The sequence below is a fragment of the Parasteatoda tepidariorum genome, chromosome 7 (genome assembly GCF_043381705.1).
Source record: "Parasteatoda tepidariorum isolate YZ-2023 chromosome 7, CAS_Ptep_4.0, whole genome shotgun sequence".
Classification (NCBI taxonomy): Eukaryota; Metazoa; Arthropoda; class Arachnida; order Araneae; family Theridiidae; genus Parasteatoda; species Parasteatoda tepidariorum.
This window is the reverse complement of record NC_092210.1, coordinates 66619793-66638579: the sequence shown is the minus strand read 5'-3', so window position 1 is coordinate 66638579 and position 18787 is coordinate 66619793. Positions and strand designations below refer to the sequence as shown.

General features: G+C 31.3%; 1 protein-coding gene across 8 annotated transcripts in view; it reads left to right on the top strand.

Annotated features, from left to right (window-relative positions):
- Positions 1–18787, top strand: part of LOC107445506 (SEC14-like protein 2) — a 44492-nt gene that overhangs the window by 8659 nt on the left and 17046 nt on the right. For 3 of the 8 annotated variants that reach the window (XM_071183532.1, XM_043045776.2, XM_071183531.1), the window contains exons 2-8: positions 330–393; positions 4421–4496; positions 5579–5622; positions 9385–9447; positions 11647–11740; positions 13207–13301; positions 17241–17319. In XM_071183532.1, coding sequence (XP_071039633.1) covers positions 343–393; positions 4421–4496; positions 5579–5622; positions 9385–9447; positions 11647–11740; positions 13207–13301; positions 17241–17319 — 502 coding nt within the window. In that variant the 5' untranslated portion in view covers positions 330–342. The remainder of the gene's footprint in view (positions 1–329; positions 394–4420; positions 4497–5578; positions 5623–9384; positions 9448–11646; positions 11741–13206; positions 13302–17240; positions 17320–18787) is intronic. The other 5 variants (XM_071183534.1, XM_071183533.1, XM_071183537.1 and 2 more) reach the window with 3 other exon arrangements.

Sequence of the window (18787 nt, the reverse complement as noted above, 5' to 3'; positions counted from 1 at the left end):
TATAGTTAAAGAGAGGAAGAAAAATAAATAATTGAAAAAAAAAATAAAAATAAAAATCAAATAGAAATAAAAAACAAATAAAATTAAAAGGAAAAAACGGCAAAATGATCAAAATATTGTTGAATTTACTTGCACCCGTGCCATATACCATTTATACTTATTTTACTTTTTGACGAGGATTTCCAAAATGTAATTATAAATTACTTTTAATTATAAATTACTTTTAACACTAAGGAATTATAAATTACGGAACGGTAAGTGAATGAAATATATTAAATAGTTTGAATGCCTACCTAATTTTAGTAAGTTTTTTTCTGCCAATATTACAGAAGACGATCAAAGATGATTGAAATTGAAGATGTGACAGAAGATGAAAGAAAAGCAATTGAAGAAGTAAGAATGTGGTACTTTTATTTCACTCTGTTTCTATTACTCATCAAATAATTAATCAATTCCAAAACCGAAAATAAAAAATTATAAGTAAATAATCAGTTATTTTTTTTAATGATAAATAGTTTTCGTAATTTAGATGAACAAAACGTGTTTTACATTTAAAGATTTCTCAACCGACGTTAAATACGATAGAACTATTTCAGTCAGAATGTTTAGAGCATTCAGTTTTACGGAACACTTACTCCCCCTCCCCCAGAGAAATACCTTACTCGATTGAGTTTCGATCCTTTCTAGCCAAGTTTGAGTATCTTTTACAAAATGTTTATCGAATTCGTTGCCAGATACGCAAACTAAGGTCAATGAAAAGGAATACTAACATTAATGTTGGTTAACTAATTAGAACGTTTAAAAAACGAACAGGGTGATAAAAATTAACTCGGAATAAATTATTAACTAGGTATAACAAGATAAATTTTGCACGGCTTTTAGATAATTTATGTTTTAAATTTAAAAAAAATATATTATCAATTCATTACATAACTTGTTGTCGTCGTCTGCCATTAAGGCACAGGGGGTGCGATTGTTCTTGTTTTAAAGTGGCGCCATCTATGGCCAAGAATTGATACTATGGCGACTTCTGCCACATCCATACGCCAAACCCGCTCATAGGGCGGAAGCAATCATACATCCCTTTATTCATCCAAAGATCGTATTTATTTTCATACTACATAACATTAAAATTTTTCTTATAAGCGCACTGCTGCATCTTAAGGGAAAAAAAGTCTTATATATCTCCAAATGAGGGTGAAAGTGAGCAGTTGAAATTTCCAGTGCTAAGAAGATAAAGAGATGAGTCCACTCTTAGAGCTGTCTATTGATGACTCACCCGGAATCCCCCGCTATCTATGAGAACGGCTATTCCTGAGAAGATGAGTCTTGCAATTCTTTCCTTTCTTGCGGACTTACGGATTAAAAAAAAAAAAAAATTAAAAAACGTATGTTGCTATATTCTTAGAGATTGTTTTTAAACTTGTGTACATATATCATCATCTTCAGTAATTTTTCCTGCCATTTAACAGACAAACAAAATTTTGACCAAAAATCGACAGGTAAAATTAGTCGAATTTCAATTGGAGTTTTGAACTGGACGACTATGTAAGTTTCAATTGTTTCTTGATCACTACAAGCAAAACATTTTGCCACACTATCGCCGATGGAAATTAATCGTAAATCGAAATTTCGATCACTTTCTGAGTATCTTGAATGATCAAAAATTTAAACTTATGCTTTTTTATGTATAACGATATAAGTTTTCGTAATTTCTTGTCTGTTAAATGCAAAATTTGTTGTTATATTATCGACAAAGGAAATTTATTGTCAATCAAAATTTTGGCCATTTTCCAACTAGCTGGTGTGATCATAACCCAAATGGAGTTTATTAATGGAGTTATTATGAAATGAAGCTATCCCAAATGAAGTTTATTAATGGAGAAATTATAAAGATCAATTATTTCCTCATCACTACAAGCAAAATAATTTATGGTTAATTAAATTTCGGTCACTTTCGGCTAGTTAGAGTATTTAAAACTGAATTTGAGTTCTGTGCTGGAAGACAATACAAATTTTAAATATTTGCTACCATTAAGAGCAGATTTCACTATTTTATTGTGCAAGATATAGAATTTATGGCCAATCGAATTTTCTACCACTCTCTGAGTATCTTAAATGCTGGTTCTTTATAAAGTATAACAATGTAAGTTTTTGTAGTTTCCTGTCCGTTAAATGAGGGATTTGTTGTTATATTATTGACAAATCATCGCTTTGAAACTAAACCGTGGTAACTCAAAAAAGCAAGTTTTCAGGAGAGCGATTTCAAACTTTCCGCGCTAATGCTAATCGTTGCAATGCGATGACGATTTATTTGCTCTCTAAATTAACTTTATGGAACTATAAAGATAACAGGTTGTGTTTTTAAAAGGGTGACTTTTTTTACACAAAATGACCCAAAAATCTCATTTTTCTAATTTTTTGAGTTACAACGGTTTAATTTCAAAGCGACGAAATAATATTGATTTGTTAATCAAAAGTTTGGGCATTTTCCAACTAGCTGGTGTGATCATATCCCAAATGGAGTTTATTGGTGGAGTTATTATTGAATGAAGTTTTCCCAAGTGGAGTTTATTATTACAAATGGAGTTTATTATTACAAATGCAGTTAATGGAGAAATTATAAAGATCAATTATTTCCTCATCACTACAAGCGAAATAATTTAAGGTTAATTTAAATTTAGACTTTCGACTAGTTAAAGTGTTTAAAACTAAATCTGAGTTCTGTGGTGGAAGACTATACAGATTTCAAATATTTTGTTACCGTTAAGAGCAGATTTGGTTATTTTATTATGCATAAAATAGAATTTAACACCAATCAAAATTTTGACCTCTTTCCGACTATCTAGAATGCTCAAATTTAAACTGGAGTTCTATGTAAGCTATATACACTGGTGGACAAAATTAAGAGATAGAAGACATTTTCCCAAATATCTCAAAAAATACTGAATATAATTAAATGAAATTTGGTATGGATATAGCTTATTCCATGATAATAAAATATGCAAAACAAAAATGAAAGTGCCATTCACTGGCAAGACCTATTGTCAATAAATCCAATGTAGTCTAAATTTAAGGATAAAGATGACAATAAAAGTGAGGCTTGTACAGTGTGTGTTGCCTCTAGTATGGTTACCCCTGACAGACAGACAGCATGCACAACGAGTATGCGTGCTGTTAATAAGGGAGTTAAGGAGGACTTGTGGAAGACCTTCCCATTCTTCCATCAGAGCAATTTTTAACTCCAGAATGGTTCTGGGGGGAGGTTGGCGCATCGCAATAGCTCTCCCAAGAGCATTCCAAGCATGTTCACTAGGATTCAGGTCAGGGGATTTGGCTGGCCAATCCATTCGTTGAATATCCTCGCTTTCCAGATACTCATCAACCATGAGAGCCCTATGTGGTCGCGCATTGTCATCCATAAAAATGAACTCAGGTCCGACAGCGCCCCTGAAAAGACGCACATAGGGCTCTATGATCTCCTGCCTGTACTTCTGGGCATTCACGTAACCATTGTCAAACACATGGAGCGGTGTGCGGGTATCTTGCAAGTGCGAATAAATGTTCGAAAATGCTTTCCATCTCTTAATTTTATCCACCAGTGTAATTACTTTTTAAAGAGAGGAAGTGATATTTATTACGAATCAAAATTTCCACGATTTTCCGACATAAAAAATTAACAGACACGAAACCAAGGAGAAGAAAAGAATATAGTAAATTTATTGAAAACTTCATAGCTGTGTTTAAGCTTAAATTTGATTTTATTGCCACAAAATCCTTTAGGTGAAGGTCAATTAATGTTTGCAGTAGATTATGTTTAGTTGACGATTAGAGACTAAAGCCCCGAAACAAATATCTTTGACATTTATAAATATGAATGAATTTTAATGTAGTTTTCATTTTATTGTAGTCTCGAAGCTAAATTCTATCCTAAGTTGTTTTAATAGCTTAAATTATACTTTGTTTAAACTATTTTATAATAAGTAAGAACTGCAATAACCTTTTTTGTTTTTTAATTACATATTTGACAAAACTAAACTATTTTCGACAAAACTATAAAAGCGCGTTGCATTTTATCAGGTTGAAAGAAAAATTATAAATTACATTTGAAACTTCCTTAATTTTTTATAATGTTTTCAAACGGTTTTCACTTTGAAAAATTATGAAGATTTTCGTACTTAGAAATATTTCATGGTATTTCAAACTTAGTAATATTTTCAAACGGTTTTGACTTTGAACAATTCAGAAGATTTTCGTATTTCTTCGTAAAATCCTCGTCGATGGTAAACGTTCAGCTTTACAAATATATTTAGAAAGCAATAACCACCATAAATAAACATATAAATAATGAATGTTTGCAGCATTGTTTTCAAGATTTTGAACATTATAATATACGCAGAATAAAACGTTTCTTTTTCAGTTTAAACACAAAATGGAATCTGAAATAACGCCCTTTCTACGTCAAGATAAATCGCTGTGGTATCGGTTTTTAAAAGGTATTTATAAATTTTTTTTATTTTCACTTACTTGAAAATAAATTTATTTAATCCAATTCCTAAAAGTTTTTAAAGTTATATTCAATGATATATTTTGAAAAACTTTCTTTAACACGAAACTTAAACTACATTCAAGATTACGTTTTAAACTTCAACTTAGGTGATTTATATTACGAGTGCTGTGTTTTAAGTAAAGGTCGTCTGGAAATAAACAAAAAAGTATTTATGGATTAGATAGATTAAAAATATTTATTAATTCTTAAAAGAAAGAAATATTTATGAATCACACTTATATTTGAATTCTTTACAGGTTTCGCTTTTTTTTCTTCAAAATAGTTACCAAATTTGATTAACGCTTACTATACCTTACAACTAGGTTTAGAATACCCTCTTCATAGGAATTTCGAGCTGCTAATGAGATAGAGTTTCTCCTAGAATTCTATATCTAATGACAATGGAATCTTTACAGTGTAAATAAGTTTTCTTATTCACAATAAAAAAAATAAATAAATAACTATTACCACATTATAAATTTCAACCACTTTCACACCAGTTTAAGAGATCAAATTTTAACAGCACTTCTGGGATTGACAACCCAGATTGAAAAAAAAACCCATTACCATCTGCTGGATCTGATATCTCATTTGTGTCTGTAAAAATTTTATGTTTGAGAATTGATAAATAATTTTGCTCAGGATGCTTACATTTCTGCCTTTTAAGTCTTCTAATTTTTATGAACTTTTAAACCTTTACAAACTCTCTTTTTCTGTTGCAAACACAATTAGTGCTATAACCGCTGACTTAGTGATTCTGTCAATAAAATTTCAGATAAGTAACCTTTAGGGACATTAAATGTTTTCGTTACAGTTCTTCCGGTCTAGTAACGTTTCTATAAAGCTGAGTTGTAGTTTCTTACTTTCTGGAATTCTTGTCTTAAAATAAATTTTTATCGAAACATGCATACATTCTAAGGTTAGATTCGAAATTTATTTAAACTAAAGTTTGTATATTTTTGTATCTGCTTTGGTTGAAAAATGAAGTTGTATTAATATAGAAGATACAGTTTTAAATTTTTTTTACAGCTAGAGACTTTGATCTGAAAAAAGCGGAAATCATGTTACGAAAGGTAATAATATGTTACTTGTTAAGCATTTGACGTAATATTAAGATATTTGTTTAAAACAACTTTTACAGGGGTCAAATAGTTTATTTTCTATTAAATTCATTTAAGGAAAATGCATTTTAACTCTTTCATCACCATGGACGAGATAACTTGTCTTCCGGGAATATTCATAGCGCGCTGGAGACGAGATAACTCGTCATTTACACAAAGGTTTTTCAATATTATAGCAGCGTTTCTAGCTGCTTACATGTTAACATTTAGTATGGATCATGTGGCTGGGTGGCGCAGTTGGTTTGTCGTCGGCCTTCTGAGCCCAAGTCTGCGGGTTTGACCCCCGGCCCAGACACCGGATTTTCGGGATGTAAAAAATCCTCAGCGGCCATGTCGTATGATTAAGCGGCATGTAAAAGATCCCTGGAGTGCCTTATTGGCTCTTGGCATTTCCGGCAAAATTAAATTCCTAGTGCACTTTAGCATCCAAATAGAGTCTCGGTGCTGCCATCTAGTGTGGCAGAAACTAGACGTCCAAATTAACATGACCAAAGGTATCTCACCCATTGTGGTGGTCCTGAAAGAGTGGATACCACCTCTGGAGAACGCACTAGGTCTGCTTATCGGCAAGACCGATTGTGCAGCTCATTGGAAAAAAAAGTATGGGTCATAATTTATTAATTTAGTATGGAATATACATTTAATCAGATTCTAAGGGTATACATTTTTAAAAAAATTATTAAAAGCTATTTATATTGGTTCAAAACAAAAATGTTATTTTTTTGCGATGAGTCCGAAATTTGAAGGATGTGGTGGTTAATGCTATAGCTTCTTTTTCAAGATAGCTTCGAAATTATCAAGTGATAAAGAAATTAAATTATCAATGGAAGGTACATAGTAAAAGAGATTTTTTGTCAAAATGAAAGAAAAGTTTATTGTTGGTTATTAAAAGTGAAATTTGGATGACTAATTGTTTGTTCAACCTAAAACTCTTTGATCTTTTTTCACACCCTACATCCATACAAATACACTCTATAACAAAAAAATCGACACACCAAGGAAGACGCGCAAAATCGATGCTCGATCAGGCTGGAATGATGCGAACTGGGGACGTACAGTCTTTAGCGACGAATCCCGCTTCCAACTGTGTCCTGACGATTACCGAAGACTTGTTTGGAGACGCACAGGGCAGAGGGAGGATCCTGCCTTCACTACTGCACGCCACACCGGCCTTCAACAAGGCATTATGGTCTGGGGTGCCATTTCTTTTGACAGCCGGACCCCTTTGGTCGTCATTAGAGGTACACTTACAGCACAGCGGTACGTCGACGACTTCCTAAGACCTGTTTTGCTACCGTTCCTTTTGCAGCTCCCTGGGGTGGTTTTTAAGCAGGGCAATGCCAGACCACATACGGCACGTGTTGCTATGAACTGTCTGCAAGCTTGTCAAACTCTTCCTTGGCCTGCCAGATCACCAGATCTCTCTCCCATCGAGCATGTCTGGGATATGATGGGAAGGCGATTGCATCTGGCACGGAATGTTGATGACCTCGTTCGACAATTGGATCGAATTTGGCAGGAAATACCGCAAGAGACCATCCGGGAGCTTTATCGGTCTATGCCACGCCGTGCAGCAGCTTGTAACGAGGCTAGAGGTGGGTTAACATCTTATTGAACTTGTTACTGTAACTCTGCAATAAACTGTTCAATTGTTCTGAAATTTTAATCATTTACTATTCTGTACACTGTCTTCCTATCCACCAATTTTCGTTTCAATCGGACAACTCCTTCTTGGTGCGTCGATTTTTCTGTTATAGAATGTAGGTGCTTTTTTTGCATAATGGCAACACTTAATAATAACCTTTTTTTTCAGGTATACATTATTAAATCACTTATACATGCAAAAATGTAGTTGATTTTAATTCAAAATATTAGAGTTTTAAAGTTAAAAAGTTCTAAAAATCGATGAAGAAATTTGACTTTAAAAAGTTTTAGTATACCTTTGCAGTATAGTGATATTATTTTAGTAGTTGTATCGTTTCTATTGTATCAGTTAAATGATTGGATGCCATATCTAATAAAATTAATTTATAATATGTTACAACTGTTAAAGAAAGTTTAAAAAATATTTCAAGAAGCTATTATTAGTTTTCTTAGATGCAAAATTGTCCTTTCGGTTTTGGAAAAACTTTGAAAAATAAAATGTATTTCTTAGTGATAAATGTATTACATAGTTACCATTTATGATATATATAATATTTAAAACTGTTTCAAGAAATTAAGTAAAATAAACTATTTGTGATGTAGGATTGTAAATTGATACCTAAATGAGGGAAGAAAAGCTTTTATAAACTCTGACGAGTTATTGGTTAATCTGCGTAATAGATCAAGAACTTATAAAACCAAGTTAGTTAAAATTTATTTTAAAGGCAGTTCTGAACAAAATTTGAAGGCATTTTTGGTTCACTATAAAAGTAAAATGATTTTGAAATATTGACTTACCTCTTAGTGATCTTGTGAAATCTTGAGCAATTTCAATAATGATTCGTTAAAAGTCGTAAACTTTTTTTTTCTCAATGGGTTATTTTTCTACTAAGTCTTTACTTTTAATGTTCGACTTATAATGGTTTACTTTTAATATTTCACTTTTAACGCTTTCTATTAATGTTCTAAAAATATATGTTAATTGGGGCTATTATGGAACAATATGTATATGGCTCATCCTATTAAAAATGAGCTAAATTAAAGAAAATCTTGTTAACGCTATTTCTCAGATTTTTATGAAGTATGTTATTTTTTGTATAAAAGTATTTATAAAAAAGCGAATAAGAAATTTTCTAAAAATTTTTGGTCTATGTCTACATTTTGGAATTTAAGTGAATTTCATATGCTAATAATGACTACATCTTTTTTTATTTATTAGTCAATTTTCTTAATTTTGGAGTCATTAGAAAATCAGAACTGTGCAAGTCAAGTATTATAATGCAAAAATAATATTATTAACGAACACATTTTATTAAAATGATTTTTTAGGAAAGCATACAAACTTTTTTGAAAAACTTTACACAGATTAACTTAACACAAATGCAGGAAAAAAATGCGCTGCAACTTTTTCTGCATAGCGATAAGTATCTTTATTTTTCAATATAAAGAATCAAGAAAGTGTCTTTTGTTACCCTTCGTTAACCCCTTCGTTTTGTTACCTTGTTAAAACCCTTCGTGATTTTATCTTTAAAAGTAGAATAATCAACATTACTTAAAAACGAAATTAAGGTGATAAAAATTGTGATTTATCTGTAAAAAGTTTTTGAAATTTTCAAAAATTTTTTTTACAAAAAATTATTTGAATAATTTTTTTAAATTACTTATGCATGTATTTATAGAATTTTAATTGTTTAATTTCATACTTTTCACGTATTCTTTTGAATGACACTAATAATGAGAAAACTGGCCTTTGAAATAAAAAAAGGTGCTAGTGATCACGTGAAGCAATTTCTCTTTATATGCCATTTTCTTAAATTGAGTCTAATTTCAAAATGATCTCTTTATCGTAGCTTTTGTCCAAAAAATTAAAAAAAAAATATTTGTGCTCTTTTTTGTGTACTTTATTGCAAAAAAATTTCATAAAAATCTGTGTCAACGGTTATTGGTCCATTTTACTTGCAATGAGAACATGGTTTTGATCCCTTCAGGGAATTTCTGATTCACAAAAAAAATCATGTTGTTATTGAATTTAACATGTAATTTTATAAAATAATATGTTTGATATTTTAGCATATGTCTGATGTTAAGAAATTTCAAATTGATGAGGTGTCCATAAGTTATGATCCACCTGAAGTAAGATATTTTTAAGATTTGTAAGATTTTTTTTAGTTATATACACGTGTATCTCAACATTTTTATAATTTTTTTTGTCACAGTGCATTATTGTATCAGCTACATTATTTCATTTAGTTGTGGTGTACTTTTCATTTTATTATTTTGTTAGAAATTTTTTTTTTACGTTTTGATTGAAAGCAAAATTTTCTAAAGTGAAAAAAAATCCCTATACCAAGTTTATAGAGCAGCGATGCGTTCGCCTTCCAATGAGGTGAACCGGGTACGAATCCCAGTGATGCCTCGACTATACGAATCAGCATCCGGCTTGCACCAACCACAGTGCTGACAGGATCATAGGTTAGAGTCCCTTTGCCTTTAGGCTAATCGTGTAGTCTTCCACTCCATGTAACGCAAATGCTGTTTAGTTCCATCAAAAATCTTCCCGAAAACTGCTCCCAATATTTAGTCTCGGACTTCCCTTGTCTTCTGGATTGCGTTCTAAATTACAAGGCTACGGAGTTGAATATTAGTAGTCGTAGATAAAAACCAAAAAATTGGGTCAGCTGTTCAAGGACGGTTATAAGATAAAATAAAACTAAGTTCATAAAATAAAACCTTAACAAACTGGGAATCATTTATAATTTGTACTCAAACGCTACTGTGTGTCATGACATAAATACAGTAGGGAGCCGATTATCCGGAAGGATCGGGGCCATCGCTATTCCGGATAACTGATTTTTCCGGTTTTCTGAATCGCTACAAAAAGCCGTTTTTTTATTGTTGAACCGAACTAAAAAAGAAAAAAATATTTGGAAATAATCTTAAAAAGAAGAAAAAACGAAGTAATACACTAATGATTATTTCCAAAATGATGGTAAGGTGAACATCTTTCAAAAAAGAAAGAAAAATCCTAAAATCTTATGAGGGAAAAAAATTTTTTGGTGGGAAAATTTATGGAATTTCGTTCCGGTTTTCTGATTTCCGGATAACGGGTTCGGTACTGCAATAGAATTGCACTATCTCAAAAAGCTTATACATGTGATCGCAGTTTCCTTGAAATGTAATTCATGAATTGTAATTTCTAAACTGTTTGCATCCTTTCCATTTTTTTCACCTAATAGTCGAAAATTGAACTTTCAACAGAATGGAGTAGAATATGCTCACATTCACTGATTTAAATTGAAATTTTTATGAGTTTATACTGTCAGCACGTTTTCTAAAGTTTTTACCATTTTTTAATTTTTTTTTCAATATTGTAAGTAATTTTTCGTAAGATAAAAATTTCATTCCAGTTTAATAAAAATAAAATTAGAGAAAATTTTTACTCTACCATTCGGGCTTTGTGAGTTAAGAAAAAAGAGACTTGACATAGATTTTATTCTGTTTTAGTTGATTATTTTTATCATGAAATAAAATTCAAAATTTATCTAAGGTATTTTGTTACCACTAATTGGCGTGGAGAATTTTGTAAAAAGATTTTATTACAAAAGTAACTGTGCTTTCTGAAATATATATATATATATATATATTTNATAACTTAGCTGAAAGGTTAAAAAAAAATTTAAACTTATAAACCGACATGATTCTTGAGAGTGTTATTACTATTTTCGTTTAAAAATGCAAATGAATTCATTTGAATTGCCAAGTTAAAGTCTTGGAAATAAATAAATAAATAACCAGCAGTTTTCAAAATTTCCTTCCGAAAATTCCTGGTTTATTGCAGGGAAAAAAAACAAAGTTCCACCCCACTCATTGCAATTCTAGCCTTAATGGAAAACATTATCAATGAGTGATCGAGCATCTCTAAGTAATACACGTTTATTGAAGCAAACTACACATTCACTATAAAAAGTTTTCAAGCGTTTAAAAAATGAGATTTGACTTTAGGTTGTGGGTGTTTTGCACTTTTTCAGCTATGCTTTATTATTTTCTTAACCAATATCCCAGTAGTTTAGTAGCTCACTGTATCATGATTTTTTTTGGTACTCAATTTCAAAAGGAATGGTTTAATAGCAAGCTGTAGTTTTTTAAAACTATAAATATTATATTCCTACTTTTGTGCAATTTTGATTGAATATCTATTTTAAAATTTGTTTTATGGTGTAGCCTTTATTTCATTCAGCATAAACCTGTAGTGTTTTGCAGTATCAGAATATTACTTTATAAATTTATTGCGAAATTGGAGTTGTATAGACCATTTTTTTTCCATGAATGTAGGGCATTTATGATTATATAGATTTCAAATGTTTTGGATTTGATAAAGACGGATGTCCGGCTCATTATAATTGCATGGGAGGAACAGATCTTAAAGGTAAGGCAAGTTTTTAAATTATAGTTTGTCCTTGTACTAAAATTATGATAAACGACAGTCACGGCTATTCAAATATCTCTACAATTTGATCATGTACAAATGACGAGCATTCAACTAAATATTTTAGGCAATAAAGATTGAAATATTTATGCAATTTTAATAAATACATAGGGACGAATAAGTTTTCAAATTCCCTCTTCACTTCTGAGCTGAGCCTATTTTAAAGCATCGGCCTAGCTTTAAGTTTATATGGGGCCTCAGAAAACTGATAGTCGGCTAAAAATTTGCATAACTCATCTATTAAAATGTGTGTGTAAGTGATTGAGTTAAAATACTAATAACCATTATCTATGAAAGCAGACAGAAAAAAAAGGAAATTTGGTTATATTTTTTAATTAACCTGGATTTTTATGCTTATGAAGGCTATGGAAATAAAAGTTTGTGATTTAAAAATCATTTCCTCAGAGATTCGAATTGAGCAGAACATTTCAGAACATTATGTCAAAAATATTTAATGAAGTGCGGAATAGTAATTTAAGGGGAAAAAAACGGTGGAAATTTAATTGGTAAAACCCAATACAATTGTAAGTAGAAATACTTTTTTTAAAATTTAGAACTTAAGTGATGACATACAAAAACTTGCACGCACAGATAATATAATTCATCCGCGTAGGCACAGTTACTTATTACCAGTAAAAAAAAATTAACCAGTTAAGTCACAAATATTTTTGATATCTCTACTTTAAGTGAGAAAAAAATACTATGAAGATTCCAGTTTCTTGCAATTCAATGAATAATTGACCACCAGACAGAGGTGTCTAAGAAACTAAAAGGAAGAGAACCTGAAAAGTGAAAGTTTAAAGGTATTTAGTACATGCGATTTTTTAAAGTTAAAATTAATCCTTTAAGTATTTCGTGAGAATTTTAAAAACAAATGTCAAAAACTGAATGTATCTCTTCATTGTTGTAGGGTAGTGAGTATATATGTGACATTTTATTGAAAAGTAGTGATTTTTTTCAAAAAATATCATACCTTATTTTTAGCTGTTTATTTTATTTTAACATAATTTTAAAGCAAAAAAAAATAAGACGTAAATCCGAAACGGGTGTATGATGCAGCATACAATCTCTATCAAGCACCATTGTACCAATCTGAAAATGATAACATTGATCTCGAGTGGCTGTTTAATGTCTATTCAGTCATCAATTTGCATCAATTGAGCTGCATTTAAATATGTCTGAGAAATTGTGTACCGAGTAGTTCAGGATTAAAGGTTAAAGACGTCCAAGATGAAAACACAATAAAGTATCTTTTCCAAAAAAACATTAAACAACTATTTTGCCAATGGGTAACCACCTGTGATTGCCTTGCGGCAATCACAATTTTCTTCACTTTGTAGTGAATCGTATTTCTTGAATTATTATTATTGCTTTAGCTACTGTGTATTTATTTTTTTAAATTCTAGGTATTCTTTCCGCCTATACAATATTACAAATTTATCATTGTGTAAATCGGTATTTGCAGGAAAGTCTTAAAATGCTAACAGAACAAAGCAAAAAAGTAAGTATGAGGAAATTTTGCCTAGAATTTTTTTCCTTTGGTACATAGATGATTTTTCTGTTGCAAGGATACAAGGATATCAAGTGACTGATGGTTAAGTCATGGTTTTCAGTTGAAAGTCTAGCATCACTGGCTGCGATCAGTGTGCGGTTATGGAAGCACTTTGATCAGGCTACGACGGGACAGAGGAAAAGCGGTGTAGGATCTCGTTAAACTGTTCTATCGTAAAGTGCATGGCTTTGCTAGCAGGTTGTTGGACTATTAAAGCGGGAAAACCATCCCATGTGCGGAAGTTCAAAATTGTGATGGCATGCCTTCGGATCATCCACAGGGTCGTTTTTCAGACAGTCGGCAATAGCCCATTGCCGATCATTAGCACAATGTAAATAAACAACTATAACTTTAATGATATAAAATAAAATACAAATAAATAGAGGGAAATTAAATATACAATTAATCTCAGAGAGTCAAAATTGAATAAATCTAGCTAACGTAATCAAATCAATTGTTTTTTGGATTTGACAGAAAGTATTAAAAAAAGATATGCATTCAAAATTTTTGATTTTAAATTTACATTCAATAAATATGTTTTAATTTCAACTCCTTCCTCCGCAATTCCAACGTTTATGGTAATATTATGACGCATCAGAAGATTTATGAAAATAATACTAACTGAAATGTTTTAAAGCAGATTAAGAAAATATTTCAAAAAGTAATGAAATATTTACCTTTTAATAATAAATTACTTCTTTTTATTGTATGAAAAATCACCTTACTGTTATAGACCACAATGAGCTTAATTAAATTTGCCAATCTGTAAAAACTGAGACAAAAAACAAGCTGCAATCTAAAAATAAAAATTAAAGAGATGGTGGTACCAATTCGTTTAAAAGAAAATATCACACTATTTTGTAAGCCAATGATACTAGATTAATTTTAGCAATAAGTATCAATTGTAATAAAAGTAACTAGGAGGCTTCGCCCCCTGCTCGCTGGCGCTCGCCAACCCCCGGAACTGCTTTCTCAGTTCATATCGGATTGCTTCGCAATCCGATGCTCGCTTTACTCGCTCATTGGATACGTTCTTCTGAACACTGAAGTTCCGAAAACTTTTCACTGTAGAAAATTCTAAACCTGTGCATTTCAATATTAATTTGAAATTGCAAACAGTTCACATATTTTTCTTAATCATCACACTATTCTAAATTTCAGTTGTTGAGAAAAGTAACTGTTGTAAGTTTTGTTTGAAAGTCTTTCCCACCAGAGGGCTAAAACCATGTGTTGTAAAACTATATGAAATAGTACTGAACGCCGGATGTAAAGCATCGGCTTCGATGAAGATAATTTTGTGAGAATTTTTTTGATAATTCGATGAGAATTCACCCGATTAGACATATGATGCTCACTACGTGCTCTTGCGCGCCGAAGCCTATCAATTAAAAATGAAAACTGTTGCCAACGCGAGAAAGAAATATCATCGGTTTTATTGATGCATACGTACGCATTAGCGTTTTATATAATAAGATAGATATGCTATGTAGTACTACAAAGCTAAATTAATAGTGTCAAGGTACTTCATTTAGGAAAAACATAAATTTATGTTTTATTATTACTGACGATATTGTGTAATAATTATTAATTGAAATTAAAATAAGCTATGTTAAGAGCAATATTAATGGAGAAATGGAACTAAGCCGTTTAAGAAGCGTAACAAATCGTCGAACAATTATTGACGTTAATGATGCAGAATGGATTTTAATAACAACTGAAATAAAAAAAATAAGCTCCATAATCTAAGTACTATAAAAAAGCAAAATTTATAGAGAAATAGAACTAACTCGTTTTGGAAAAAAATGCACAAAATCGTCCTATTATTGCTGTCAATGATGCTTAATTTCAGTAATATGCACAGTATCATAGTAATTGGTAGGGGTGAGTGGGGTCAATTGTAACAGGGTACGATTGTAACAGTGCAAAAATTTCGAGTGTCGGGTTCTAGATTTGGTTCCTAGAAGGCGCACAAGGTGTATTTAATAAATATGCATGTACACCCCTGCTGGAAGCCATTTTTATGTACTTTTGAAGGACTTTGTTACATCACAAAAGATATTTTCAAGCTACGTAAGTACTTTTTTTGGTATTAGAATATTATATTGCAACAAAGTAATTTTGTTTAAACAAATGAAAATTATTAACCGAATATGTAAGCGGACACTTAATTAACATTTCAAGAAAAAATATTAGTTTTGTTAATTAACTAGCATTGTTTTTAACAAATAAAGCTGAAATGGCGTCTTGGGGACGATTGTAACAATAAGTAAAGGGACGATTGTAACAGCTGAAAATAANCTGTGAAATGAATTTTGGTAAAGTCCCTCTAAAGTGTTAAGTGCCGGAGAAAATCGCGATTGAGGTAAATTTTGCCAGGAGTTGACCTCGATTGACAGCATCATGCCAATTGAATCTGAACACTGTTACTCTTTATTTTGATGAGAAGAACTACTAAGAACATGTTTTACTTGATTTAATAACATGGAACCACTAGAAGTACAAAATATTATAATAAATTTAAAAAAAAATTGAAATATTTTTGCTTTATTAGTCTTGTTTGCATGTTCTCAATTTCGCGCAAGATTGAGTAGCGTTGTTCAGCTCTTGATTTTAATTTATTAGTATATTGATTTCCTGCTTTTCTACTCCCCGTCCGATGAATGAATGTTCAGTTAGTCTATAATAATAAAAGGAAAAGTCGTATTTCTCTTTCTGAAGTGAACAATTATTTGTTCTAATATCTTGAAATATTGGCAGCGGCTACTAGGAGAAAATTTTAGCGTCGTATTTGAAATTTTCAAATAGATCATCAAAGAGAACTATTTGAAAAATGGAATTTTCTCTTTGGTCAAGACTTAGCCAGCATTTTATCTTGGCTAACGAAATTTTATGCAATTATTGCATACAATAAATAAAGCCATCAATGGAAGTTGCAAGTTTATTGCTATATTTTGCGACATTCAGTATTTATTTCCAGTTTGTTCATGACCTTATGAGCTCAAAAACAACTTTTTTCGTTCGTGGTTTATAGTTGTTTTCATCCATTGACTTCTTCATTACTTGTTTCATTGATCCTGCGCAGTAACTTTTCAGTACGCACTCATCGTTTTCACGCATTTCATTTCCAGAACTATCCACTTTGAACTGTCAATGTGCTTCTAGCACTTACGTTCCAAGATAAATCTAAAATTAGGTAGAGAGGCAATTTATTTACGTCACTTTAGAGCTGCACAATGGGCTGCTGGATACATTTTTAAAGGATGATCCGAAGACATGCAATCACAATTCTGAGCCTCTATAGAGAGAACCTCATTCGTGAGTTCCCTTCTTCAATTTAGGCATAGATCTGAAGGGGAAGGAAATTTTCTCCAGAATCTTGTACTCACGGTACTGCTCAATGACCGACTTAATGACTTTCGATTTCACAGATTTTACGAGCACGTATATTACATGTACTTGATGGGTCTTACCGGAGTTGAGGAACCTCGAACTCTGCGAACCAGAGTTAGGCTCTTCAATCACTGGGCTTCAACTGCCGGGATCTAGACTTTGAGAATGATTTTACTGGAGATACCATGCGACAGCTTCGTGGTTAATATAGACTAAGCACAGAATATTGATAGATAAATTGGAGTTATGAAATCATCCGATTTGGCTAGCGTCAATAATGCATTTTATAATTGATATTACTTTTACGATATTATTTGCAAACATTATTACTTTTCAGACAGGTTTCAAAATATATCTGACTACTTCAGATTTTTAAAAAGATGTAAATGATTTCATAAATGAACTCATGAAAATCAAACAGCATTTAGATTTTCAAATTTACCAAACCATTTAGTTTTATGTCAACTTTATAGTAATATTTCTTTTTTTTTTTTACAGCTTGGCAAAGTGCTAACTCAGTTTGTATTCATATTCGATATGAAAGGTTTTAGTTTATATCAGGCCTCAAACAAGGAAGGTAAGCGAATTATATGATTTCTTGATATTATTTATAAGTAATAATTATTTTTTGTTTCACTTGCTTTAGAACTAATTATTATTTTGACTTTTAAAAATTACACATCACCAACCTATTTCAACCCAACATCAAGTCATTGCCAGAAAAAAAAATAGTGACCAATCTAAAATTTATATTTTTGATATTAAAAACTTAGCATTGTTTTCCTCAAATTATATAAAATAGTTGCCTAGCATTCAGTCAAAAATACTTATGAGATATATTTTTAAAATCCTTCTAAAAATGACAGAAAAAGAGTGTACACATATAGGGACAATATATTAATATTTCAGCTGGGAAAAGTTATTGATTTATTTGAATTCCCGGATTAGAATTTGTCAGATTTGCTTTCGAAATGAAAAAAATGTGAATATGAATCTTGAAAATAATAAAGAGAAAAAAAAAGTAGAAACCAGTCCAATCATTCACTCACGATATTGTGAACCTTCTTGACGTGATAAACCTTCTTTGCAATATCATTGTTTTCCATTATAGTGAAGGAAGCTAAATGGAAAACCTTCAATCATTTTAATCTTATTTTTAAATATACTATTAAGTTTCATGTATGCATTCGATAAAATAAAAAGAATCCTGTGATAATTTTTTCGATATACCGGAATGTTAAGGGGGATTTGATGGTCAAAACACAACTTTTTTTAAAAAAAAAAACGCATATGGTTGCAGACTTAGGTGAAATTATAGAAAAGTGTTTACATAAAAATGAGTTCTCAATTTTTTGGGTGAGTTCTAAATCACTGTCGTTTTTAAATGATTGACATAATCCAATTTTAATCTGATCTGATTCTTTTAATTATTAAATTATAATAAATTTCTTATTATTTTCACTTGTTTTATCCTATGTTACAAAAACTTCTGCGTTTTAATAGTCTATGCGGTAAACTTTCTGCGCAAATTTTCAAACAATATATGAACTTAAATATTTCTTACTAACATTGATAGGAAGCATGTAATTAATTAAATGACTGACTTTTTCGCAAAGACGCTTTTAATTAGCCGATCAGCCCACAGAGACTAAATAACGCAGAGAGACTTCGTAATGACTCGTAGACACTGAATTTTCACTCGACACTACACAGGCACACTTTCTGTTTAGGCCTGGTGAGATCAGTGATTTACAGTGCACAATATGATATAACATTAAAAAAATACAGGTGGTTATCAAAATAATGGAAACACCCTGGATTTTGAAGGAATCCCTTATTAATATGGCCGTAAATGTTCTCATTATGAAGGTATCTCCTAACTGTAATTGTTGACCCTGGAGAATCCAGATGCTGATTGAGCTCTGCGGTCACTTTGGCTGCAGTTGTTTTCTTTTTAGACATTACAATCCGCTTCAATACCCGTCGGTCTCTTTCACTCAGCTTCTCCTTCCGTCCACTATTTTGCTTTGCTGAGCTTGTCTTTC